This window comes from Hemiscyllium ocellatum, chromosome 1, assembly GCF_020745735.1.
Source record: "Hemiscyllium ocellatum isolate sHemOce1 chromosome 1, sHemOce1.pat.X.cur, whole genome shotgun sequence".
In the NCBI taxonomy this organism is placed as follows: Eukaryota; Metazoa; Chordata; class Chondrichthyes; order Orectolobiformes; family Hemiscylliidae; genus Hemiscyllium; species Hemiscyllium ocellatum.
In genome coordinates, this window is record NC_083401.1 from 96,065,669 (window position 1) to 96,092,984 (window position 27,316).

General features: G+C 41.4%; 1 protein-coding gene across 2 annotated transcripts in view; it reads left to right on the forward strand.

Annotated features, from left to right (window-relative positions):
* lnx1 (ligand of numb-protein X 1) overlaps positions 1–27,316 on the forward strand; it is a 199,443-nt gene that overhangs the window by 107,768 nt on the left and 64,359 nt on the right. For both annotated transcript variants that reach the window (XM_060824180.1, XM_060824188.1), the window contains exons 3-4: positions 22,879–23,153; positions 25,677–25,823. In XM_060824180.1, coding sequence (XP_060680163.1) covers positions 22,879–23,153; positions 25,677–25,823 — 422 coding nt within the window. The remainder of the gene's footprint in view (positions 1–22,878; positions 23,154–25,676; positions 25,824–27,316) is intronic.

Genomic DNA, 27,316 nt, shown 5'->3' on the forward strand with positions numbered 1-27,316 from the left:
CAAAAGCAGACGTTGCTGGAAAATCTCAGCAGGTCTGGCAGCATATGAGCAGGGAAATCAGAGTTAACATTTCAGATCTAGTGACCTTTCAGAACAGAGTTGTGTTGAACCTTTGTCTTGCACAGATCAGGATAATTTCTAAGACTACCAATGTAAAGAGAAAGCAACATCAATACTGTATGAGAGGAGAGTGTTGCTTGGATGACAAGTGAATCCTGTTTTGGTAGATACATTACCACAGGGAATCTGTCTGTTGGATGATGACTGACAGTTAACTACCAAGCTTTATTTAAATTTTAAACCAGACAGATTGACTCAGGTTAAGACATTATCCTGAGCCATTCAATGACAGTGACTTGTGTTGACTTGGAACAGATGCAGCATGCACATATCCTTTTTGTCTGCAAAGGACACAGTCCTGTAGCATAATTGATCCAGCTTTCAGTACATGTAAATATGTAAAACTGTTGACCCAAATGACAATCTCAAATTGGTTGTCATAATAACTCTTCACACACTTTGAATAACATTCACTAAATAATCCTATCCTGTAAACACAATTAACTGTATTTTGAGTTGTGCCAAGCATGGGATGCTTGGATACCTTTAGTACCTTACTTGCTGAAAACCGTTGAAGGGATATGCTGTTTGGTACAATCTGGTAGACTTTGGGATGTGTTGCCTGCATACCAGGCATCACATTGGCACTGAATTTCATTTTCTGTGGTAGGTAGAACGTCTCAGTTTGTATAAGTGTCTCTGATTATCCTGGGAGGATCAAGTATCTCAGAGTTTGAGCAATAGGTGAAGTTAACTGTTTCTTGCTGCTGCTGCTATGAAGTAAGAATGTGAGTGATGTTCACATAGTTAGAAGGATGTTATCAAGCCAAAAAAAGGTTATCTTTTCTTGTGAACTGTTCTGATGGACGCAAAAGGAAAAGCTTTAAAATGTATCTTGTTCAGCAATACTGAAGTTTTATGCAACAAAACAAATATTAGTCTCAATGATTTAGATGAATAGGTTGAAGGCATGTTTGCCAGATTTGCAATACAAAGCTGGGTAGGAAAGTAAGTTGTGAAGAGGACATAAAGAGGCTAAAAAGGGATTTAGGTAGAGAATGGATTGGTAGTACAGACCTTAAACAGTGCTGAAAGGAGATTAAAAATGAAGCTTATTATCTTGTACTCATCAGAACTAGGACACACGAAACAGATGTGGATAAAAGGGGCAACAAATTATACAGCTTGAGAAGAAAATGCCATCATTAGCCTGGAGATATAGCAAAAGCAATCAACTCTCAGTCTTAGCTTTCAGGCTAGGGAGGGAGTCACTTATTGGTCAGGGTGTTGACATGGGAATGCAGCAGAAATTAGCAGTCTCTGTGATACGTTACCCTTATTTCATTTGGAGGAGAGGAAAGGAAAGGAATGTATGCATTCCCATTATTCAGTGGTAGGTGAGTATTATTGTCATTTAACAGGATGTTGCTGTCAGTTCTGCCACCAGGACCCAAAAGTGTTTCTGTATGTGGTGTCTATCACTGAGCCTCAGGCAGCACTGGCCATTCTGTGATCAAACACAAAGGAGGCCATTCCCTATCCCTGAAAGAGACAGAATTGGTGAGAATTTATCCCTCTTTTAGAGAGACTATTACAAGATCTTTCTTCCCATTGAAGAACCTTGCTATCTGTTATCTTTGGACTGTTTGTAGTGGACTCAACTGGGAAGACTGATGCAAAATATTGCTTTAACTAGTCTTCCATGTCCTTGTTACCTGTCATTAATTCTCCAGTTGCATCCTCCAATACTTACTTTAGCTACTTTCTTTTTATATGTCCATAGAAGCTCTTGCTATTTGTTTTTCTATTTCTTGACAATTTACTTTCAGAACTAATTTCCTTTCTCTTTATTAGCGTTTTAACCATCTGTTGCTACTTTCTAAATAAACCCCATTTGTATTAGCTGCTTTGTATGTGCTAGCTTTTGATTGGTTACTCTCTTGGTCCACTTTTGTTTCTGGGGTTTGTTAACTTTATCCTTATCATTAAGTCCCTCTTGATATATGATACATCATAGTCCACATAGTGCAGGCATGAGTGAGAATATCCAGATGGCATGTAGTGACATACTAAAGGGTCTGAATGGAATTGTGGGGCACTGGAAGTTTTTGGGTGATGAGGTGATCCCTTATGTTAGAAGATTAAAACATTATCTTCTGAAGGGAGTAGTTCACATTCCTTACGAAATGGGATTTGACAAAAACTGTTGGTTGCATCCTATTTTGTAAAGACAGAGTTCCCCATGATACTTGCAAAACCAACGAAGACAGACTCCATGGATTGAAATTCTGTAGCCTTTTGAGCTTTGTGAATCTACACAAAATAACTTTCAATACAGATACCATGGAGAGCAATGTGAGTTATGTGACTGGTGATATGACCCCCCAGGTGCAGCATGACTTCAATCTCCTTATGTTATACAGGGCTGTGGACAGTTTGTTGAAGCTGTCTAAGTTGTTCAACTTACCTACATTACAAATAATTTAGAGGTCAGTTGACAACTCAGTCAAAAATATCTCTTGATTGTGGGGGATATTAAAGACCTTAGTAATGTCACTTCATTACAAGGGAGGAGAATCAGATATTTGCCCCATGTCTTCAATACGGGTCTCTCTGGGACATGGAGTCGAACGCTCTACACCTGGAGAAACTCTCGCTTCAAGCGAGATGTGATATTACAGAAATGGGAATCCCTGTTCCTCTGCCTAATTTGTATTGAGTCATGAAACCATTGACTGTTATATCAGTCCAAGTTTCTTGGAATCCAGTAGTTAGAATTCACGTATTCTCGAGTGCATCAAGTAATGTGTTTGGCAGCCACTTGTATTTGAGTTTTCAAGTTGGAGTGTAGGAACTGCCTTGTCCTGTGCCCACAGTGACAGAAATGGCATCGTGAAACCGGCTTGGCATGGTATGGTGTTTCTCTGCTGCAGTGGAGAAATGGATCAATGGGTGCAGATTGCATCCTCTGCCTTTCAGATCTGCATGGTTATGGGCACTGTGGCTCTTTGCCATCTCTATGATTAACCAACAGGCAGAAGTGATAATTAGCAAAGGAATCAAATTTTGGTGCAGCCTCCTTGGTTCCCCAGTCTCTGAATATCCTCTCCTTGAATCAAAGGCTTGAATGATCTTTCCATGTTCAGCAGTTTCTTCATCAATCTCATATTTTCTTAAAGGATAATTGGCAGAGCTGCTGTTGTGCACAGGAGCTCACAATCCTGATCCTTTTCTGGTTTCTGAGTGAGTCTGGAGACCATCAGTGTGAAACCAGTTTCTCCTGTGTGCAGGTTGGTCAAGTCCATCCAAGTGTTTGAGGGACTCGGGTGGAGTTAAGATGTTCGCCATAGCTCTATCAATTTCTGCTCTGTTGTAATGGGACTCCAATAACTACTAGTTGTTCCAATTGTTAGGGGTGTTTTCTCGATTGCATCTGCTCAGCAGACGGTTTCACTTTCTTGCCATTATCAGGGTCGGATTGGATCTTCAATAAAAGGTATAGATGGTGTCATGTGAAAATATCCCAGCTGGGTTCTGGATGCCTGTACTAGGTAAGGACTGGAAACCACACCAGAGTAAATTAATGAGCATTCATCGGTAATTTACAGAGGTGAGGTCTAGGAGGACCTTATTAGAACCTTGGGTCCCATTTCCATGTGATATCACATCTTCTGACATCATTAATACATTTTAGCTATTAACCCTTTAGGCCAAAGATTAATAATCAAAAAAGTCAAGGTTTTAAAAAGCATGATTTTAAATATGATTAATATTAAACATGACAAGATTTCCTCTGCATGACATGAAATACAATAAAGTTATAAATCAGTTTATTGCAACTGTATATAATACACAGGGGAAATCATGAAAATGAAGGTAATGTAATAAAAGGCAGCGTAAAGGGTGAAAGCTTTATCATATTGAAATAACTCTGATTTATTTCTTTACAAATTATTGGTCAACTTCTTGTATTCTTTATGGAATCCACTGCTGAGTTCACTTGATTTATACCGTTCATTAATATGATTTGATTACAAAAGAAAATCAGTTCATTTTAAAATGATGTTCATGACCGCCTACTGACCTGAGGTCATGGTAATGCCACAGAAATTAATTCCAGGTGTAATGTGAATGGTGACAAATAATCCAATCAATCACAGATCGCACACATGATATGATTTGCTAATTTACAGAAGTAATTACACACATCCAGTGGTCAGAATGCACTATTAGTTTCTCCAGTTCACTCAAGGTAAATAAAATCCTGCTAATTTAGACGGATATTTACTTCTTTGGGCAGCCAATTAGTATGATTTTGTACTAAAATTTACATTGACTCAACAGAAACATGTCCTTCACCTTCCAGTTTTCTACTCCATCCAGAGGGACTGACATTCTCATAATGATGATTCACCGTTATATAGTCTTTGTCACAGATTAGTTCCACCCAACAACCACGTAACAAATTCACATAACGCCTCCTCTCTAACAAAGTTACTGAGTCATTGTTGCCAAAGTTGGCTTCAGTTTTCTCCCCATTACTTAGCTAAGGGATACTGAAGTGACTGTCAGTACTTCAATCTATACCCAAGGCGATGCGTGTTGTTTTATGATCCCATACAACAGGAAGCAACTGATAATAGGACAAGTGTTCAGTCATTGCAGTCAGTTGCAAAGTGTCTTCGAAAAATTATATGAATGCAAGCATTGTTATTTCTCCTCATTATCTGATGATATTGTGCACACACGACCTTTGAACTACATGTTTTGATTTTATATTTTTATTTGATTAATTTCTTCATAATGTTACAGAATTTTTATCTGATTTCTTTCTTATCATGATCAGTTTTATGGAACCATAATGCAAAAAGACGTTTATTAGTCAGAGCAGACATCTGAGAATCTGGCAATCTGAAACCATTTTAAAACTGGCCTAGTTATGTGAGGTTACAGGAAACTACTGGTCATGAGAGGCATATTATTTTGATCATTAGTTGATTGTCACCTGTCTGACCCCAGGGCTGATGAAACTGATTATCCCTCTGTTTGCAGTCTCTATTGATAGAGGGCATAAGTGGAAAACGGCCTGACCGTCTGGCTGACCTTGTGGAGACTATCGGATTCTGAATTCAGAAAGGTCAAAGAGCAGTGTCATTTAACCCAACCTCCTAAGAGGCCAACTTCAAGAATGTAAAATCTGAAATGCTTCATGTGCTAGTCTAAAAACAGTCAAAATTCATTCGGCTGGTTATGATCGTGAAGTGTAATTATAAATAACATTTTATAATTATTACAATTTATATCCCATGTGGTTTTGTTTTCTCCTGCACAATGTGGTACCAGACATCTGTACACAAAGAGAATCCTTTGGAAAATTGACAACACCCTAGACAAAAAGTTCTGTAGAAATTCTAAATGGTTTCCACAATCTTCCACCCTCAACTGATCTTTTTTATTTAAGAGGCCCTTGTTAGTGCTTGCGTGAAAGTAACACAATTCTAAAGAAGATGCTGTGTTATTCTATAATATATATTTTGTATCATATTTTCGCAACAAATAGTTAATCAGGTGTCTGGAAAACAATCTTTGAACTAAGTTACTTTGACAATGTTTTAGCTAGGAGGAGTCTCTGATAAATTAACAATTGGAAATCTCATTTTGTACTTATGACATCAGGCTCATGCTAAGGTGAACTTTCTTCCATGGACACTGCAGCAAATGGGCAGTACCATTCTCATGGCCAGGTCACTGCATTTGGTGTCAGTTTATAATATTGTCTCCAAGCGACGTATTTCAGGTATTCATCATGACGTTAATCTAATTTGTGTATATTCACGTATGCATCGACCTAGTATGAGCACAGGTATAGTATGAACCAATCAAGATACTGAACTGATTGACACTGGGCTGTTTGAATCAAGCACGAAGAAATTTCCATTTTTTTTTACCACTCCTGATTTGCAACAATGAGTTTTCAGAAAGAAGTTTGTCTTTGGCCAAGTGTGGGGTAAGTTAGGTTCGTTGAACAGGATGCACCTAAAAGCTTAACTGCTTTTTGCAGTAAACTTGGAATCTCTGGGTGAAAAACCCAGATAAACCACACGTGAAGCTTGTAATGCAAGAGTACTTTTCAGTCTCTGTTATTTGTTGTTGATCCTCCATCAGAACATAAGCTACAGGAGCAGAATTAGGCCATTCAGCCCATCGAGTCTGCTCTGCCATTCAATCATGGATGATATATTTCTAAACCTCATTCTCCTGCCTTCTCCTTATAACCTTTGATCCCTTTACTATTAAAAAAAATTTTATCTCTGTCTGAAATGACTTGGCCTCCTTGACCCTCTGGCAATGAGTTCCACAGTTTCACCGTCTCTGGCTGGAGAAATTCCTCCTCAACTCAGTTCTACAGAGTCATCCCTTCACTCTGAGACTTTGCCTCAGGTTCCGAGTCTCATGTACAAGTGGAGACATCTTCTCCAAGTCCATTATATCCGGACCCCTCAGTATTCTGTATGTTTCAATCAGATTGACCCTCATTCTTCTAAGCTCCATCAATTACAGACTCAGAGTCCTCAACCACACCTTATATGACCAGTCTTCTATCCCCAGGATCATACTGGTGAACCCTGGTTCCACCAGGGCCACTGGCTCCTGACCTCATTACATCCTTGGTTTAAACATGGACAAAAGAGCTGAATTCCAGAGGGGAGGTGACAGTAGTAGCCCTTGAGATCTGGGTGTTACAAAGAGATCTGGGTGGTCTTGTACACCAGTCAATGCAGGTACAGCAGGTAGTGAAGAAGGTTAATAGCAAGCTGGCTTTCATAACAAGAGGGATTGAGTATAGAAGCGAAACGGTTCTTCTGCAGCTATACAACGCCCTGGTGAGACCACACCTGGAGTACTGTATGCAGTTCTGGTCTCCAAATTTGAGGAAAGACATTCTGGCTATTGAGGGAATGCAGCGTAGGTTCATGAGGTCAATTCCTGGAATGGCGGGACTACCTTATGCTGAAAGACTGGAGCGACTGGGCTTGTATACCCTTGAGTTTAGAAGACTGAGAGGGGATCTGATTGAGACATATAAGATTATTAAAGGTTTGGACACTCTGAAGGCAGGAAACATGTTTCTGCTGATGGGTGAGTGTCGAACCAGAGGACACAGCTTAAAAATACGGGGTAGACCATTTAGGACAAAGATGAGGAGAAACTTCTTCACCCAGAGAGTGGTGGCTGTGTGGAATGCTCTGCCCCAGAGGGCAGTGGAGGCCCAGTCTCTGGATTCACTTAAGAAAGAGTTGGATAGAGCTCTCAAGGATAGTGGGAATTAAGGGTTATGGAGCTAAGGCAGGAACAGGATACTGATTAAGGATCAGCCATGATCATATTGAATGGTGGTGCACGCTCGAAGGCCAGAATGACCTACTCCTGCACCTATTGTCTATTGACATCAGAGCTGCATTTCATCAAATGTAGAATCAGGAGCCCTGGCAAAACTGGAATCAAGGGATACTGGGGGAAAGCTCTGGTTGGTGCAGCTGCAAGATCTTTTAAGAAACTTGACACCATCCAGGACAAAGCAGCCTGCCTGATTGACACTACATCCATACACATCCACTCCCTCCACTGACGCTCAGTAACAGCAGTGTGTACTATCTGCAAGAATCCAATTCACCAAAGATCCTCAGACAGAACCTGTCAAACCCACAATCACTTCCACCTAGAAGGACAAGGTCAGCAGATACATGGAAAAAAAAACACCACCTTCAAGTTCCTGTCTAAGCCACTCAATATCCTGACTTGGAAATATGTCTCCGTACCTTCACGTGTGCTGGTCAAAATCCTGGAATTCCCTCCCTCCTGGCATTGCGGGTTAACCTACAGCACACAGACTGCAGTGGGTTAAGAAGACAGCTCAGTACCACCTTCTCAAGGGCAACTTGATCAGGCAATAAATGCTGGTTATTTAGAGAGTGCGTTACAAGATTTTAACCCAGTGACTGATGAAATGATAAGTGTACACCTCTATTCTTCCTCACTGACTCCAATGATTCCTGAAAGATTATCACCAATCCCCAATCTCCTCAGCTATCTCCTTCAGAACTCTGAGGTGTATTCCATTCAGTCTTGACGGTTCAGGTTTTCAGTTTTCCAAGCACGTTCTCCTTGGTGTTGGCCACAACAATCACCTCTGCTCCCTGACTCTCTCAAAGTTCTAGTGCTGGTATCTTCCACCCTGAAGAACGGTGCAAAATATCAGTGTCCACTCTTCCTTCCCTCTTACCTTTTTATATGTCTTAAAATTATTCTTGCAATCTTCTTTTATATTACTAGCTTATAGGAGCTTACCTCCCTATTTCATCTTCTCACCCAATTGCATTTTTAGTTGTCCTTTGATGGTTATTAAAGTTCTCTTACTAATCTTCACCACATAGCATAATAGCAAAAGAAAAAAAAAATGCAGTCCTGACTTCCCCTGTCAGCCATGGTTGCCTCATCCTCCCCTTAGTATGTTTATTCATTCTAGGGATGAATTTCTGCTGTGCTTTACACATTGTCCTGAGAATATCCTGCCATTACTGCTCCACTATCTTCCCTCCTAGGCTTCACTTCCAGTCAACTCTGGCCAGCTCCTCCCTCAGGTCCTTGCAGTTACCGTTAACTCAATGGTAATGCTGTTGCATCTAATTCAAGCCACTTCTCAAGGGGAACATGCTGTTGTATTATGGTCACTGCCACCTCAGACCTCCTTCATCTTAAGCTCTCTAAACGAGTCTACCTCATTACACACCACCAAATCCAGAAATGCCTGTTCCCTAGAGGGCTCTGCCACCATCGGCTCCAAAAAGCCATCTTCTAGACATTCTATAAATTCTTTTTCTTGGGAGCTGCTACCAACCTGATTTTCCCAGTCCATCTACACTCTGAAGACCCTCTTGATTATTGTAATAGTGCCTTTCTATCTCCTGATTCATTTTCTCTCTCATATCCTGACCACTGCTAGGGGGCCTGTACACAACTCACAACAGGGTTTTTCTTTACCTTTGCAATTCTTCAACTCTACCCACACAAAATCTGCACCTTCTAACTCTATATCACTTCTTGCTTTTGATTTAATTTGATTTTTTTTACTAACGAAGCAGCCCACCACCCCTGCCCATCTGTCTGTCCTTTCGCTAGGACGTGTATCCTTTGATCTTTAGTTCCCAGCCCTGGTCCCCTTGCAGCCATGTTGCTGTGATGCCCATAATGTCATACCTGCCAATTTCAATTTGTGCTGCATATACTGTGCACGTTTAAGGACGACACCCTCAGTGCTGTGTTGACCTCCCCCAATTATTATAGTTGTTCCCTTATCTGCTGTGCCAGAAGTTAGATTTCTCACCCTTTCCACATACACTGTCCCATTACTTGTTCTGGAAACTTTAATAACCTCTTCTGAGCATGCCCCCCACCCCTCCCCAACTAATTTATAGTTCCTGTGACCTTGATTTCTTTCCTCAACTTTTGCCATCAGTTTGCCTACATTAGATGCATTAAGATAAAAAGTCTTTCAGTTTGTTCTGGTATCGAGATTCCCCACACTTTTATGGTTCTTTGATACAGTATGACATTCACTCATTCTGTACCTTTGTTTTACTCTAAAACAGACCTATAACTAAACCTGTCATCCTACTTTCTCCTTAACCATTGATTTTATTTTGTATGCAACTGCACCCACTCCCCATCTATTCATTTCATTTTAAAACCCTACTCACAGCCCTGGTTTACCAGGGAAGGGAACTGAGGAAACTGGTGAAATCCACTTGATTCCGTGTGGTTGTAGAGGGGGAAGATGAGGCATTCTTCCTCCAGGCATTGGGTGGTTAGAGTTTGGTGAAGGAGGCGGCGCAGGACTTGCATGTCCTTGTGGAATGAGAGGAGGAGTTTTCTCCACCCACATGGCCAGTGATGCTCTCCAGTGCATCTCCTCCACTTCCCATGCCTCCGACCTTGAATCCCACCCCTCCAATCCCAACAAGGACACACTCCCCCAGTCCTCACCGTCCATTCCACCAACCTCCGTATACATCGCATCATCCTCCATGACTTGCGCCACCTACAAACAGACCTCACCACTAAGAATGTATTTCCCTCCCCATCACTGTCTGCATTTCGGAGAGACCATTCCCTCCATGACTCCCTTATCAGATACACACCTCCCCTGCAGCCCACCCCCTACTCCCGGCATTTCCCCTGCCATCGCAGGAAGTGCAAAAGCCTGCACTTACACCCCTCCCCTCACCTCCGTCCAAGACCCCAAAAGATCCTTCCACATCCAATAGAAATTTACCTGTACTCCCGCAAATATCATCTACTGTGTCCGTTGCACCCGATGTGGTCTCCTCAACATTGGGGAGACAGGACACCAACTTGCGGATCATTTCAGAGAACATCTCTGGGACACACTCACCAATCAACCCCACCTCCCCATGGCTGAACACTTCAACTCCCCCTGCCACTCCACCAATGACACGCAGGCCCTGGGCATCCTCCATTGCCAAACCCTAACCACCAGACGTTTGGAGGAAGAAAGCCTCATCTTCTGCCTTGGGACCCTGCAACTACATGGGATCAATGTGGATTTCGCCAGTTTCGTCATTTCCCCTTCTCCCCCCCTCCCCCACCTTATCCCATTCCCAAGCCTCTAACTCGGCACTGCCCTGTGACCTGAGCATCTTCCTTCCCTTTTATCTGCTCCACCCTCCTCTCCGACCTATCACTTCCGCCAACACCTTCATTTACCTATCGCATTCCCATATGCCTTTTCTCAACCGCTCAGCTCCACCCCACTCCCATTTATCTCTCAAGCACCCCCCGCCCCCCCCCCCCCCCCCCCCCCCCCCCCCCCACCCCATCGGCCTACAAGCCTCATTCCTGATTAAGGGCTTATGCCCGAAATGTCAATTCCCCTGTTCCTCAGACGCTGCCTGACTTGCTGTGCTTTTCCAGCAACACACTCTCGACTCTGAATTTGAGGTAGTTAACGTAAGGGCTGTGACTGCCTCCCGAAATGCAGAGTTTTGAGGAAGGGTCAGTGGATCTAAAATGTTAACTCTCCACAGAGACTGCCAGACCTACTCACCTTTTCCAGCAATTTCTGTTTTTGTTCCCGAAACAGTGTCCAGGTAACTCTCTCCCTCCCTGATGTGTCACGCTCTTTGAAGTTTAGATTCCAACTCATCAACCCTGAGCTGGAGTTCCTCAAGCAACCAACACTTGCTCCAGATGTGATCACTATGAACCACGATGGGGTCCATCAGCTCCCATATCATGTACTTACAATATATTGCCTGGCCTGGCATTTCTATTTTATTTACTTAGTACTCAATTTGATTTTAAAAAAGAATTTCTTACTGGTACTTTAATCTGTAAATATTTCTCTTATTTACTTTCAATCTGCAAGTAACCTTTAGGAAACAATCAAGTTAACAGCTATTACCAGTCAATGAGTTTAGTTTTCTTGTGATGCCACTCTCTCGTGCTGGGCCCCGATCCTTTTTATCCTGTAAAAAGACCTCATAAGCCATGAGCCAAAAAAGCAAGCAAAAAGCCCCTTTTTCCCTCTCCACTGAATTTCCACACTGCCTCCCAATTCCTCGAAGTTTATCTACTCACTTGGCTGTGTCTCACTGTGGATATGATTTCTGCTTCCTGAACATGTGACGTTTACTGTTCTCTTTCGAGATTATGACCCATATGCATTAGTCTTGACTAAACCGGCAATGCCTCGGGCAATGTCTTTGAAGTATTTACGTCAGCTGTCACTCAGATGGTAGTACTCCTGCCTCTGAGCTGCCAGGTCCTTGATTCAAGTCCACCTCAGAGTTTTGGTCCATCATAAAGATGTTATCTGGTCATTATCAGATTGTTAACCACTTCATCATAATGAAAATAGATGATAATGGAATACAGACATCAGTCTGTGGTGCTAACACAACCAAAGTAGAACCACACGTAAAGGGTTAACATTTCAGATTGATGTTTAGACTTAATTTTTTGAGTTTGATTCTTGCACACAAAGTGGAGATGGAGAGACAGTGATATTGTTCATGAACTGATGATCCAGAGTCCCAGGCTCGATCTATGGGGACATGGGCTTAAATAGAGTTTCGTGGAATATAAATCCAATTAATAACGTCTGAAATTTAGTTTTCATAATGGTAACCATGAAATTTTCTCACTGGTTGTTCAAGTAACCCATCTTGGTCATTAGTCTCATTTTGGAATGGATTATCTGCCATACTTGCCTGGTCTGGCCTGCATGTGACTCCAGACCCACTGCAAGGTGGTTGACTCCAAATTGACCCTCCGGAATGGCAATTAGGAGTCAGCAACAAATGCTGGTCCTGTGAGTGGTGCTCACATCCCATGAAAGCATAAAACAAATGCAAACATCTGCCAATTTAATGTGCAGACTTATTTGAAGACATTTTAGTGAACACATGACCTTATGAATATGATTTCCAATTGTTGTGTAACCATTTCTTTGCTCGAGGCAATGCAATATTGACCCAAATGCTCGCAAGGGGTGAGAACATCTGCAAAATAGTCATGTTTCAAAATTCAGCATTTGCTTTAATATGATTTGAAAAGATTTTGCAAGATAAAATATGAACTATAAATAAATAGAAGGTGACCCATATTCATGTAGCATTTCCTAATTTCAGTATACAAGGCAGGTAAGGGTTACCATGGGCTTGAGTCATGATGAGTTCAGTTGGAACAGCATTTGTTCAGCTTCAATTTGGAAGCCAACCTAAAAATATTGGATGTTTTTGTGATTGCCTAATAAAACATATCCATTTGATTAGGTATTTTTCTTTCTGGAGCCTAAAGTCTTAATGTAATTTTCCAAACTTTGTGTCAAACACATTTAGCAGATGTTGGAATTTGAGAAGGTGTAGATCCCATAATATGCACAGTGAAAGCTTAAGTTGATTTAATTAAGTTTAAAAATGCAATTTAAAGCAATCATTGGCATCGATATCCACTCACCAGATGCAACATTTTATTCAACAAAATAAAAGGAAAACAGTGGAAGTCTAAAGTATCTAGGAAGAGAAAAGATGTTTTGGATATGTAACTCTTCATTTTGTCTTGATGAAATGCACCACTTTGAAATATCAAAATCTGTTTTTTTTTTAATTAATGCTAATTGACTAGGTTTGTATTTCCAGTACAGTATATTTTAGTTTTTGTTGCTATCTTCATCTTGACATCTCAGTGCTGAACAACCTGACTGTCTTACCTTAGCCACAATTCGTAACGTCAACTGTAGATACTGCAATATTAAGGGTATCCCTAAGTGTAAACATCACAGCCTCATAGTAAGCAAGACTGGCAGGATTATATCCTGTCCCACTGGCAGAAAAGACTTTATATTCCTCAGACTTGCTGATGGAGAAGGTTTGGAACTGATTTGTAGCTTTAACTGTGTCACTGTATGGTGTCCAGGGTAAGCAGTACCTATAAAATACATTTTAATATAAAGCCATAAAATTGCTGAAGAGGTTTTGAGACATATCTGTGTCCCTGAGCCTGACCCTGATCCCAAGTTTATGGGAATGTATGTACGGTGCACTATGGTGCAATTTGAATGCCTCTAGGACACCTAAGGTGACAGGATGGAAGGTCACTGCAGCTTAATTGACAACAGATTTATTATTTAAGAGGACAGAGGGATCTATGGAAGGGATGGACTAGGGAAAACCAACTTGTCCATGGAACCTGTTGTCATGATACCCTCAAGTATTAATGCTGAACAACAAACCACTCTCCCCTTCCTCCTGTACCAGCTATAGGCACCAGGAGCTAGATCATCTCCCTGAAAAGACAAAAAAAACCTTAAAGGTTAATTCAGAGCAAGATGATCTGGAAAGCTCCTCTCTGACTCTCTTTGGCAGTCAAAATCTCATCCAGAAATCCACATTGATCATGATTTTATTACTCATTACTTCTGTATGCCAAAAAGACCAGCAATGAATCAGCACTTACCTCACAAACTGGAGCTTGTATGCAAACTTATAGTCACATATCGTTTGGACAAAGAAAAACTTTCTGACATCTAATCTAGTGTACCTTTGGATAATCTGTATGCATGATGCCTGGTCACTTTTCACTGTTAATTAATTTTGTTTTAGTTCACTTATGGGATGTGTGTGTCACTGGCTTGTGTTTATTGCCTGTGCCTACTTGCCCTTAAGAAAGTGGTGGTGAGCTGCCTTCTTGAACCGCTGCAATCAGTCAGTTTGAACATAGTGTAGAACTTTTCTTATTTTAAACAGCACAATCAAACCAGCCTAAAGTCTCTGCATCTGTAAACCAGCTTTTTAATTCCATCTGTGTAACTTTAAGTATTTAAAGCTGATTATCATTCTTGTAACTCTCATCTGAACTTCTGCAAAGTCTCTCTGATTCTCCTGTATTGCCAGCATGGATACAAAAGGCTGATCGCCCTGTCTGTGCTGTAAATAATTCCGACTCTAAGTGTCTGTACTGGACACCATATACTAAGTGAAACCTGGCCAAAGTCTTTGAAAATAATAAAAATTTTTTTCCCCTGTTTTTGGCCTGAGAGTTCAATCTAGTGCTGTATCTGTTTTGGCTATTGCTTTGCAGCATTGGTTGTGAATCTTAAAAGATGTCCCACGGTAAAGTCCTGGGACTGAAATGACTGGTCTCCAACAACCTCAACTACTCAATCAGTGAAGAAACTCCTCCCTGTGGATTCCCACTGGCCTCACTTTGTTTGCAATTCATTTAACTGGATTCATAACTTTAAGAGGGAAGACATTCCTTTAAATAATCATGAACCCTTAAATACTCTGCATCAGAAAAAAATTATGGTAATGCGAATATTAATCATAAGTTCTTCCCCTGTCAATTGGAAGGGTGGTGAATTGCTCAGGGAACCAGCTGCAGATGATACAAATCATCGTTGAGTTATGTCCTTCAACATTAGACGTGGAGAATACATGTTAGTCCCTAGTGGTTAGATTACAGCTGGGGCTGGTGTGTGTGCTGTCAATCTGCTTTGGTGGTATTGTCCTGGCAGTTGTTCACTGAGAAATATGTTGCACACGCTGTTTTACTGGCAGCTTTGAATCTCTTGCAAATCAACTGATCTCTGAGGCTTGCTTCAGGAAGAGTCCATTCTCAATCTGCCAAAACACCCCTACAGAGGCCAGGAGCCCACCTACAACATAGCAACAGTTAATGTCAGAAGATCGGTTGGAGTTAGGGGCTTGGGTAGAAGTGAAATACCTTCAGTAATATTTCTTTTAAGATGTTTAGAATGCAGATGTGCAAAATATCTCCTGAGCAGAAACTTTAAACTGATTGTGATATCACTTGTAACACAACTTTCAGTATTTTTCCAGTTAATAAGGGGAACTGAAGTAGCCTGAGGGTGGGGAAGCCGAGGGCAGAAGACTGAAAGTTTCACAGTCATTGATGAGAAACCCTCTGTTTTTAATGAAATGGCTGCTCCACAGGCCAGGACCTTTAACACTTGTAGCCACTATATTTCAAAGCCTCTGCACACTTCGGCATTGGGTTTGCCTACTCCAGTGGAACTATAGGAAACTTTTGTTAATCCTGCCAATCTGCTTTTCATAGAATTGATTCATAATCATTGTTTGGTGCCCAAACCACAATTACTTATAGAAATGTTATGTCGTAGGACGAGGCGCACAAGATTACCAGGAGAGGGAAAAGAGCACAAAAGTCTTTTGTCACAGAAAATTGCATTGCATATTATTTAAGTCCGTAAGATTGCAGTTTCAGGCCAATAAAAGCACTGCATCAGACATGGTACAACAGGAACACGCGGTGGGTTTATTCAGGTGCACTATTGTAAATAATGTGGGCAGTGGTGTTTAAATTAAACAAGGGCCAAGGGAGCAGCCAACATATTATTTTGGACAGTACATTCTGACACTTGCCTTGACTGCAGTAACTGAATGCAATTTAGAACAAACTTTTTTTTTTAAAAGTAGAATAATAAGGCAAGCATATAGTAAGAATAAAAGCTACAGTAGAGCCTGGCCAAGTTAAGGCCTACTGGGTGTGCACTCTGTCTGTGTGATGTGTTCTTTCTCCCCTATTAGTTGTTATTTCTGTTTCTTGCCTTTATTTCACTCTCCTTGTTCTCCCAAATATTGTGTGAATTTTCTCAAAGCAAGATGGACCACATGTCTTTTGTTTTCATCTAGTAATAACTTTCAATGGCATCAATGATCTTCCCTCTATCATAAGATCAGAAGTGGTGATATTTGCTGATGATTGCACAATGTTCTGTACCATCCGTGTGGGTTATCTGATCTTGTCAGGTGAATATGACAGGCATTTCATGTCAGAGGTATCCTTTAAAACTTTGTTTAGTCCATGAAGGTCTGTAACCAATCCTCTGTCCATGCTAATATATTGTCCTGAATATTATTATGTATGGTAATCTTTCTCAATGAAGGTTATTAACTGCCTTCTGAAAACCCGGGTTTACCTCGTACACTTTCTCAGAGAAGGACAATCCTGCTGTCCTCTCTTTGGGTGGTAATATTTGTCCTCTCTTCATTTTCACTTTGTCAGTGCCAGCACTGTGCCTATCAGTGGTACAGCCCAAAATGCTGAGGTGGCGCAGACTTCTGCCAGGCCCCTTACCCTTCTCGACCCAGAGATGCTCAAACCTTTTCTACATAACTATCTGCTCTCCATGGAAGTCAGCCTTTCTCTCATGTGAATCTGTGAAACTATGTATATGTGGGGATCAAATGTAACATTGCCAAGTTTGCTGGTGACATAAAACTGGTGGGAAACTGGATTGTGAGGAGGGTGCAAGGAGGCTTCAAAAGAATTTGTGCTGACTAAATGAGTAAGCAAGAACATGGCATTTGGAGTATAATGTGATTAAGTCTAACTTTATCCACTTTGGTCAGAATAAAAGAAGCGAAGAGTATTTCTTAAATAGTGACAGTTTTGGAATGTTGATATTGATGCTGATGTGCCCTTGTTCATGAATCAGTAAAGATTGGCATGCAGGTGCAACAGGCAACAAGGAAAGCAGATGGAACGTTGGCCTTCTTCACAAGAGGCTTTGAGTATCGGGAGTAAAGAGACTTGCTGCAATTGCTTGGAGCCTTGGTGAGACTACACCTGGAGTACCATATAGAGAGTTTGGATCATCTTGTCGAAGACAGATGTATGTGTCTTAAAAGGAATGCAATAGAGACTCCCCAGATTAATCCCTCAGTAGGCAGGAATTTCTTGAGAGATTGAGAAAACTAGGTATGCATTCTCTAGAGTTTCAAAGAATGAGAGGTGACCTAATTGAAAGCTGCAAAATTCTTGCAAGGTGTGAAGGTGGATATGGGTAAGATGCTTTCCCCTGGCTCGTGACTCTAGAACCAAGGGCCATAAATGGCCTACTCCTTATTCTAAGATTAAGACTGAGATAACAAGATTTTTCTTTCAGTTGTACTGTGGTGAATCTTTGAAATTCTCTATCCCAGAGAGCTATAGAAGCTCAACCATTAAGAAATTTCATGGTAGAAATCCATAGATTTTTGGAGACTAATAACATCAAGGAACAGTGGAGAAAGGTAGCATTAGGTTAGATGATCACCATAATCTTGCTGAATGGCGGAGGGTCGAGGGGCCCAATGGTCTGCTCCTCTTCCTATGTTCCGCCAGCCATGTTGCAGTCACTGGAGTAACTCTGTTTAGGAGCACCAAGAGAGGAAAAAGCACATAGTATACCAACACTAAAGAAAAACACAAGGATGATTCATTGGTGTATGCATGTGGTACATGATGATCGGTTGTATTGTTTATTCATGGTGGCTTTCAGTTTGCAGTGTTGCCTAATGGGTACTGGTTACTGACAGAATGAAGTGTGTAGGGCTGTTGGTGAATAGGTCACAGACACTGTACTTACTAGTTTCTCAGTCAGAATAGATGTTCAGCCAATAGAGGGCTAGCCAAGCTGCCTGCTTCCTCCATTCGGAAGCCTGCAGTCACCCTGAAGCCAGGCGATCGGCTATCTGCTTCTGTCTGACAAGACAGAATGGAAAGTAGTCAGCTCTTTTGGTACACCGTCAGTAACTTGCTTTGTGCAACAGAGGATGGCTAACAGTGCAATACCATGCCTATCTCCAGTTCCACACCCACCTCAAGCCTGGAAAGAGGGCAGGTTAAAGTTCATGGTGATTATCACTTTCCCAGCCATTGGCAAACAGTCCACATTCTGCTCTGGGCAGCAACACAATGCTGCACCCACAGGCAGACTGGAGGTGGAGCAGGGTATAACAGGGTGGGAAGATGCAAGTTGGGTCCCTGTTACCAGAGGAAGCAATGGCCTCCTAATGGCCTTATTAATCTGGGGACCAACTAATGTTCTGGGGACCTAGGTTCAAATCCTGCCATAGCAGATGGTGGAATTTCAATTCATTTAAACTCTGGGAAGTTCATTAAGATTGTTTTCAATTGTTGGGAAAAACCCATCTGGTTCACTAATGTCATTTAGGAATGGAAATTGTCATCCTTACCTGGTCTGGTCGACGTGTGACTCCAGAACCCCAGCAATGTGGCTGATTTTTAACTGCCTTCTAGCCAATTAGGGATAGACAATTAATGCTAGCCTAGGCAGAAACGCCCGCAACCAAATAATTTATTCAATTAAATAAATGTTTCCGAGCCAGATTCCTACCCCCAGCAGCACAGCGAGTGCTCACCGCTTCCGGGGTCACAGCCAGAACCAGAAAGATACCAATCAGTCAGGGGTATGGTAGACTTAACAATCTGCCTTCAAAAGGAATTGGCAACAATTTGCACCCAGTGGTCGCTGGGAACTACCGCATTCCTGGAACTGACCACATGGTTTGACACCAGTTGTCCATCCAGCAGATAGTCCAACACTATGACCACTGCATTCATCCCAGGTATCAGTTGTAGAGGTGGCACAATTCAGTGAAGCCTTTCTTAGTGAAGGACAATCACCTCCATACGTACTGATGGTCTGGCTGAATAACTATCCCTTGAACACGTGGGTGTGTGTGGGGGGGGGGGGGGGCGCGGGGGGGGGGAACTTTGTGTCCTACTGGCCTTTGCCAACTCCCTCTTTCAACAGTTTGTCTGTGAATCCACTGCTTATTCTGTTAACCATATTATATCCTAAGGAATGCCTATCAGTACACCATGACTGGGAGCAGTGGGTTTGTGCAGAAGTCTTCAAGTCAGGACCAACTCCATTAGTACCTGTCACAGCGCCCCCTGTAGGTTTTAGCAACTTTTAAGGAACGTTTACCAGGGTCCTAGAACTTTCCCTGATCTTTAGATTAGCAGTCTAGCCATAATACAATGATACAAGGCCATCACCTCCCCCTTCATTAGCGATAGAGGTCTGGTTTAACCTGATGGTCTCCATACCTCAGACAAGAGGAGAGGTTGAGAAGGACAGACCTTCACAGTAATCTCAGTTGGTGTGGGAATTGAAACCAAACTGTTTGCATTTCTCTGCGTCGTAGCCAGCCATCCAGCCAACTGAGCTAATTGATCCCCTTAGTGCGCAGAATACAGACAAATCACCAAAACTGACTTGTGTGCCTAAAGAATGAACTGTCTTGATAATCACCATGATTCATTTAGCCTCTGGGCACTTTCCCAATTACAAATGGCAATGATAGTTCGGCCAAATGCTAAATTAGCAACAGATCCTCCTTCTGGATAGGTGTTACTATTGACAGCACAGTAAGAAGCTAAAATGTGCAGGTAGAATTTTAGTGTAGTTGCCATTTACAGCGTACAATTTGAGTGCTAAGTTTCAGAATTTATTGAATGATAAGAGGGAGAAACTGCAGGAGCATTTAATTTTTAAAAAATCATGAAATGAATTAGTCCCACACCACTGCACTTTCCCATTGCTAGGTAATTTTTCTCCAAATATTCATCCACTTTCCCTTAAATGTTTTAGTCTGTTTGTACCACCCTTTCACCTTACTATGTTTTTTTTCCCTTCATGCCGTCTTTGATTCATTTTCCAATTACCTTAAATCTGTGTGCTTAGCCATTGGAAACAGTTTCCCGTTATAAACTCTGTCAAAATCATTTATAATTTCGATCAACTCTATTATATTGCCTTAACTTGTTCAGCTCTGAAGAAAGCAATGCTAGATTCTCTTGACTCTGCACAAAACAGCACTTTGCAGGAGGTAGTGAGTGATGAAGGTGATGGATGGAGTGCCAGTCAAACAGGCTGCTTTTTTCCTAGATGGCATTGAGTTTCTGCTGAGTGTTGTTGGCGGTGTGCTTATCCAGGCAACTGGAATCAATTCCATCACTCTCCTGACTTTGTGCCATGGAGATGAGATAGTTGCTGCAGGATTCCTAGCTCAGGACCTGCTCTTATCGTTGCATTTATATGTCATGTCTAGTTCAGCTCTGGTCAATCATAATCTTGATATGTTCATGTTGGGGGACTCAGCAATGATAATGCTGTGGAATGTTAAGAAAGAGACTTCTTTCACTGGAGTGTAGGAGATTGAGAGGAGATCTTAAAGAAGTTTATAAAATCATGAGGGATATAGGTAGGATTAGTGGTAGCTGTCTTTTCCCTGGAATGGGAGATTTCAGAACTGGGGGGGCATACCTTTTAAGGTGAGAGGAGAGAGATTTTAAAAAAGACATGGAGACAAACGTTTTACACCGAGGGTGGTTTGCGTACGGGATGAACCTTTGGAGGAAGTGGTGGTTATGGGTCCAATTACAAGACAATTGGATAAGTAAATGAATAGGAAAGATTTGGAGGGATATGAGCCAGGAGCAGGCAAGTGGGACTAGTTTAGTTTGGGATTATGTTTGACATGGATTGATTGGAACCAAGACTCTGATTCCATGCTGTACGACTCTGAGATGATTAGATTCTGTCATAAGAGATGATCATTGCCTGGGTCTTGTGTGGCTTAGATATGATCTACCAATGATCAGTGCTTATAATAATACTTCATCTGAAGCCTAATCAATGTTGTTCAAAAGGTTTCATGGCATTTCCTTGCTTTTGTTCTCTCCACATCTATTAATAATGTTAAGGCTCTCATGCTTTTTAACATCTCATCCATTTGTCATGCTATCAAAGATTGTATTGATTCCCCACAGAATTTTTTGTTCCTGTATGCTTTTAGATTGCAGTACGTATGTATGCTATATTTTGTATTTTCTGGGTTGTACAATTTCAGCCCCACTGCCTGCCTTTATGTTCTAACCAAAATGTATCACTTCACAGGGATTCAAAATGTATCACTTCACATTGGTCTCACTGGCTATTCTTTCTGGAATTCCTTACTTTTGTTAAGATTCTCACATGGGATGTCTCCTAAGATAGCAAGTAATAAAAGGAAAGATTCATCACAAAAAGACAGAGCACACAATCAAAATGTTTCCTGGAGAACATTCATTGTAGTTTATTCTCCTTTTTTATTGTTTATTGTCATTTTATTCTCCACAGGGATCCCTTATATGTGGTCACTAAAGAAAAGTGGTTCAAGTGAATGAAGTATAGGCTGATTGACAAATGATGCATGAAGCTAGTGGTGTTTCCTGGTAGCTTGCATAGGAACCAAGCACCAGAATGTTCACCAACAATTGATGGAGATGATGAGGAAGAATAGAATGATCAAAGAAAGAGTACAAATAACTGAAAGCAAGAGTTAATGATGAGAAAAAGTAACAGTGGAAAGAAGTCATAAAGAAATTAATCTCATGTTCTGTGTGCCTTTGCATCTTTTCTGTGCCACCATGTATGAACTATTTAAAAGTCAGATTAAGGTGTAGATTTTGTTGTTTATTACTTGTTCTTTAGCTCCATTTGCTTTTTGGATCTGAAATTTTCTGGCAACTTACTGCTCAGAATACTTAATGTTTTTGTTCTTTAGTAAGTGTACAATCCATTATAAAAGTAATGATCTTACGAGATTTTAATCCTCTATACTTCACAAGTCCAATAAATATGTATTAATATTGTCTGGCTGTCTGTGTGCATGCATGTGTGTGTCTAAGTGTGACATCATATTGATAGAGTTTAAATTTGATATCGCAAATAGACACAAAACGTCCATCAAGTATAATAGTCATATTCTGTTTCTTCATATTTCATAATTTTACTGTTAAAGGTACTTACTGACCTTTTTTAGTTCTGTTTTCCATTTAGAGCTATATTTCTTTTATGTACTTCGTATTAGCCTCTGATGGGTTTCTTGAAATTTGTTTTGTGTCACACTGCTTGATGTTTTAACCAGGATGTGAATATTTCATATTAATGATGAAAATTAGTAAATTGCCCTCCTGGAAGATAGTTTTGAGTCATGAACTTTGGTAACAACTAAAGTATTTGCATGATTTGGAAGTTATTCTGATGGCTATGGGATAAGACCGCCTTACTGAATTGCCAGATTTGCCACAATCAAGATAGGAATCCCGGCAACCAATGTTTAAATGTACTAATGCCCACATCAGAATGGCAACATGATTACATATTCCTGAGCTATCAATCTGCTTGTAAATTGAATTAAATCACTTGTGAGGATAGGTTTTGTGAGATTTAATAAAGTGCACAATTTGAGTGGGAGCTCAGAATTTGGTGCACAAACTGACAGATAACTTATGAATCATAAAGGAAATAGACATTTCAGAAGCAAATCAAAGTATCTGTTTTGTTTAAGTTATTTTTCAAGTGTGACAAGTTTGCCATTATTTTACCTGTTTATGAAAATCTGAGTTTTGTTTCAGGTGCAAAGGAGCAATCCAATGTGGGCTGTTAGGTGTACGCAAGAGACATTCACGAGAAGATTCTTCAACAAGTGAGACAGATTTCGACCCTGGGGCTGCTGCGGATAACAATGACATGGCCACCCCAGTGCTTTCTCCACAACTGTCAGCATCTGCAGCTGTAGCCTTAAAGACGAATGACCCAGTTCCAATAAATCCAGAATCTGTTGCAAATACAGAGGACAGCCAGTCAGAAAGCAATTCCAGTGTCCACAGCAAGAATAGTGTCAAAAAACGTAAGTATACTTTTAAACATTGCAAGGGTTTTTGGGGGCTTGTGGAATGAACAAAACAAAAAGCGGGTTGAAAGATGGGGGTGAGTTAACGTGTTGGGTGTGGACCAATGAGAAAGGCTGGCTGGCCGATTGACTTGCCGAGTTACTTGCCTTTCGGAGGGAATAAGAAAGACAATTATAATTGGCACCAGGATCGCTGAAACCCCAATCATCAAGTTTCTTGGTGTTACCAATGACCAGAAACTGACCTGGGCCAGCATTATAAATACTGTGACTTACACAAGCAAGTCATAAGACCATTAGACTCACAACCCTCTGTGAGAAAAAAATCCTCCTCATCTCAGACTTAAATTTGCAGCACTTTACTCTGAGACAATGCGCTCTGGCCCTAGATTCTCACACAAGGTAAACATCCTCTCAGAATTTACTCTGTGTAGGCTAATCCTATCTGCTTCAATGAAACTACCTCTCATTCTTGTAAACCCTAGTGAGTAGAGTCAGTGTCTAGGAATTCTGTGATGTATAATTCACCACCGGACTCCACAAAGCCTACTTACCATCCACAAGGCACAAGCCAGCAGTGCAGTGAAATGCATCCCATTTGCCTACATGAGTGCAGCTCCGAGAGGAATGACGCCATTCAGGGAAAGCAGCCTGCTTGATTGGCATCTTCTCTACTATCTTTAACATTCACACCCTTCACCATATAGTGACAGCAGTGTGTACCAGCTCCAAGATGCATCACAGTAACATATCAAGGCTTCTCTGACAGCACCTTCCAAATCCACAACCTTTACCACTTCGAAGGATAGGGCAGCAGGTACCTTTGAACCCCACCATGTGGACTTTCCCCTTCAGGTTACTCACCGTCCTGACATGGAAACCTATCATTATTCCTTCACTATTGCTGAGGATAAATCCTGGATTTCCCTCTCTGAGGGCATTGTGTGTCTATCTGCAGCAGTTCAAGAAGCGACCTCACCATCACATTTGTAGGGGCAATTTGGGGTGGGTAATAAATGCTGGCCCATCCACTAATACTCACGTCCATGACTGATTTAACAAAAAATAGGTTAGTTGGTTGGCCTCATTCTAAAATTGGGACATTATTCTCAATTCACACAAGAAAAAGAAGACAAAGTATATATTTTGTGTACCTACCTTTTTTTTAAAATATATTATTTCATCTATTAGGATGCCTATATGACATCCAAAAGGCAAAGCATGTCATTCAGCTCAAACTGATGAGTGAGATTGATATATCTTAACCTTCTCCTCATGTACCCAGCATCACAGATGTTAATTTTCAGCTGATAGTGAGAAATGGCTGAAGGAGCTGGCTTACAAAGCTGACAATATTCCAGTAGTTGTCCTGAAGAGGTATCCAAGAACAATCTATGCCCCGAGCCAAAATGTTCCAGAACAGATACAATATTAACCCAGTAATGTAGACAATTTTCCAGATACTTCCTGTCACAAAAAGTAGGACAGATCTAACCTATTCTATTACTGCCCCATCAGCCTTCTCTGATCATCAGAAAGTGTTGGTGTCCACTTCAGTCAGAGCTGCTGAGGGAACAAGCCACATCAGCTGCCTCCTGAGTTCCACAGCATCTCAGATGTCAGTTTTTAGCCAATTTGCTTCATTCCATGTGAAATCAAGTAAAGGCTAGTTGCCATGAAGGCCATCAGCCCTTGCAATATCCTGGCAGTAGTATTCAAGATATAGTCCAGAGTGAGCCAAGGTCCTAGCCGGGTTGTTCCTGTACAGCTACAATGCTGTCATTTACCAAATGATGTAGAAAACTGTCTTGTACCTCCTGTGCATGAAAAGTAGGGCCATTGAACCAGACAGTCACTGCCCTAATAATGGGAGAGGTCATTAGTAGTGTTACCAAGCTGCATTGATCAGCAATAACCTGCTCACTGATGCTCAGCACGAGTCAGGGCCTGATCTCATTACAGCCTTGGGTCAGACATAGACAAAAACACTGAATTCCAGATGTGAGGTAAGAGTGACAGCCCTTGACGTTAACACAACTTTGGATTGAGTGTGGAATCAAGGAGGTCTATTATAAACTGGCGAGAATGGGCATCAGGGGCAAAAGTGTCTGCTTCTTGGAGTCATACCTGGCACACAACAGGAAGATGGTCGTGGTTGTTGGAAATCAGTCAATTCAGCTCCAAGACACACTGAGAAACTCCTGCAGAGATGTGTCTTAGGCTCAACCATCCTCAGCTGCTTCTTCAATGACTCCCTCCACTACCATCCCCTCCCCCTGCTACCCACACCTACACACACACTCCCACTTAAAATGTTATGTAGCTACATGAAATCACATTCTGTCTAAGTTAGTCTTTATTAAAACACATGTCCATATCATAGGCACGTAATATATAGTTTGCTGATTATACAACAACCAAAGTAATGTTTATTTATCTTTTTGTAATCTGCATGTTCTGTCCTTTGTTGGTTTACAATATAATGAATTGTATAATGTCCTAAATTTCTATTTCCTCCAGGCCAACCTTTAGAACGCACTCCTTTGAGAAGCAGATCCTTTAAAAAGCTGAATCGTGCTTTTAGCTACCTCCGTAGAGCCAATGGTCCAAATCCAGTTGACAGTGATCCTAGAGAGGATATGCAGACTGCTGTGTTTCATGAGGAAGGTAAAAGAAAGACTTTCAATTTGATTCCTTCATCCCAGTGATAGTGGACAGAAAGGCAGAGGTGCATGTTAAATCATCTTGAGAAACAACTTAAAATGAGTAAATAGAGTAGAAATCTAAGGCACAAATGGAGACACAGCAGTAAAATGAAAAAAAACTTGCATTTCAAGCAGTATTAGAAAGTTACCAAGTATTTACCGTGCAGAGACAAGCCTGTGGACACAACAGGTAACTGCCTGTGTTTATGCCCTACACGGACTTGCCCCTTCTTCATCGACAGCTTATCCTCCTCCTCCTCTCTTCCTCATGAACCCCTCCACCTTCCCCTTAGGTGCATCTTTGCTATTTCTCTCTCTTGGTCTTTGTGGTAATGAGATCTACATTCTAAGCATTCCGAGTAAAAGCAATTCTTCTAAATGTTTGGTTATGTCTCACAGTCAGTATATCTTTAAGAGACATGCTTGTTGTACCAACATTGTATCATAGTATGTGACCTGATGGTATAAAGGTCTCAGATCCCTCTTAATTCAGGGCACTTGGAGCATGGCGCTCTGTTGAAAACACACTTGTTATCTTTAACCCAACAGCTTCATGCTGGCCCAGACACTAAGGGCTGGATTTTCCCATTTTTAAAAAACTAATCAAGTCATAGAGATGTACAGCATGGAAACGGACCCTTCGGTGCAACTTGTCCATAATGACCAGATATCCCAACCCAATCGAATTCTACCTGCCAGCAGCTGGCCCATATCTCTCCAAACCCTTCCTATTCATATACCCATCCAAATGCCTTTTAAATGTTGCAATTGTACCAGCCTCCTCCACTTCCACTGTCAGCTCATTCCATACACATACCAACCTCTGCGTGAAAAAAGTTGCTCCTTATGTCTCTTTTTATATCTTTCACCCTAAACTATGTCTTCCAATTCCGGACTCCCAAATCCCAGGGAAAAGACTGCCTATTTACCCTATCTATGCCCCTCATGATTTTGTAAACCTCTATGAGGCCAACGCTCCAGGGATTCGTTTCCCCATTTCAATGCGATTCATGATTCACAGTCCATCATGGCTGCTGTCAATTATTTTTCTCCTACAGTCTTCCAGATGTCGTCTTGTTAATTAGGCAGGCAGTCTGTTCGGGACCCATCTGGTGAGATTGTACAGCAGGGAAGGTGAGCGTTCGTGCTCTCTGCAATGTTCAATATTTAAACTCCAGACACTCCTTCCTTGCCAAACCAACCCCGCCCACCTCCCCCATCCTTCGTGTCCTTTTGTGTGGTGTCCCTCTCAAATGACCTTTCAGCCTCACCCCATTTCCATTTAACCCCTTTAGATATTTTGTAATATCCTCAATTTATCCGGAGTCCAGGATTTGCAAACTGCAATTTGGTTATTCCCCAGGCATCATCTTGTGCAAGGGAGAGATTCATAGTGACTTGTGAAACACCATGACTACCACCAACTCCCCCTCCCATTGCCCCACACCCCACAGC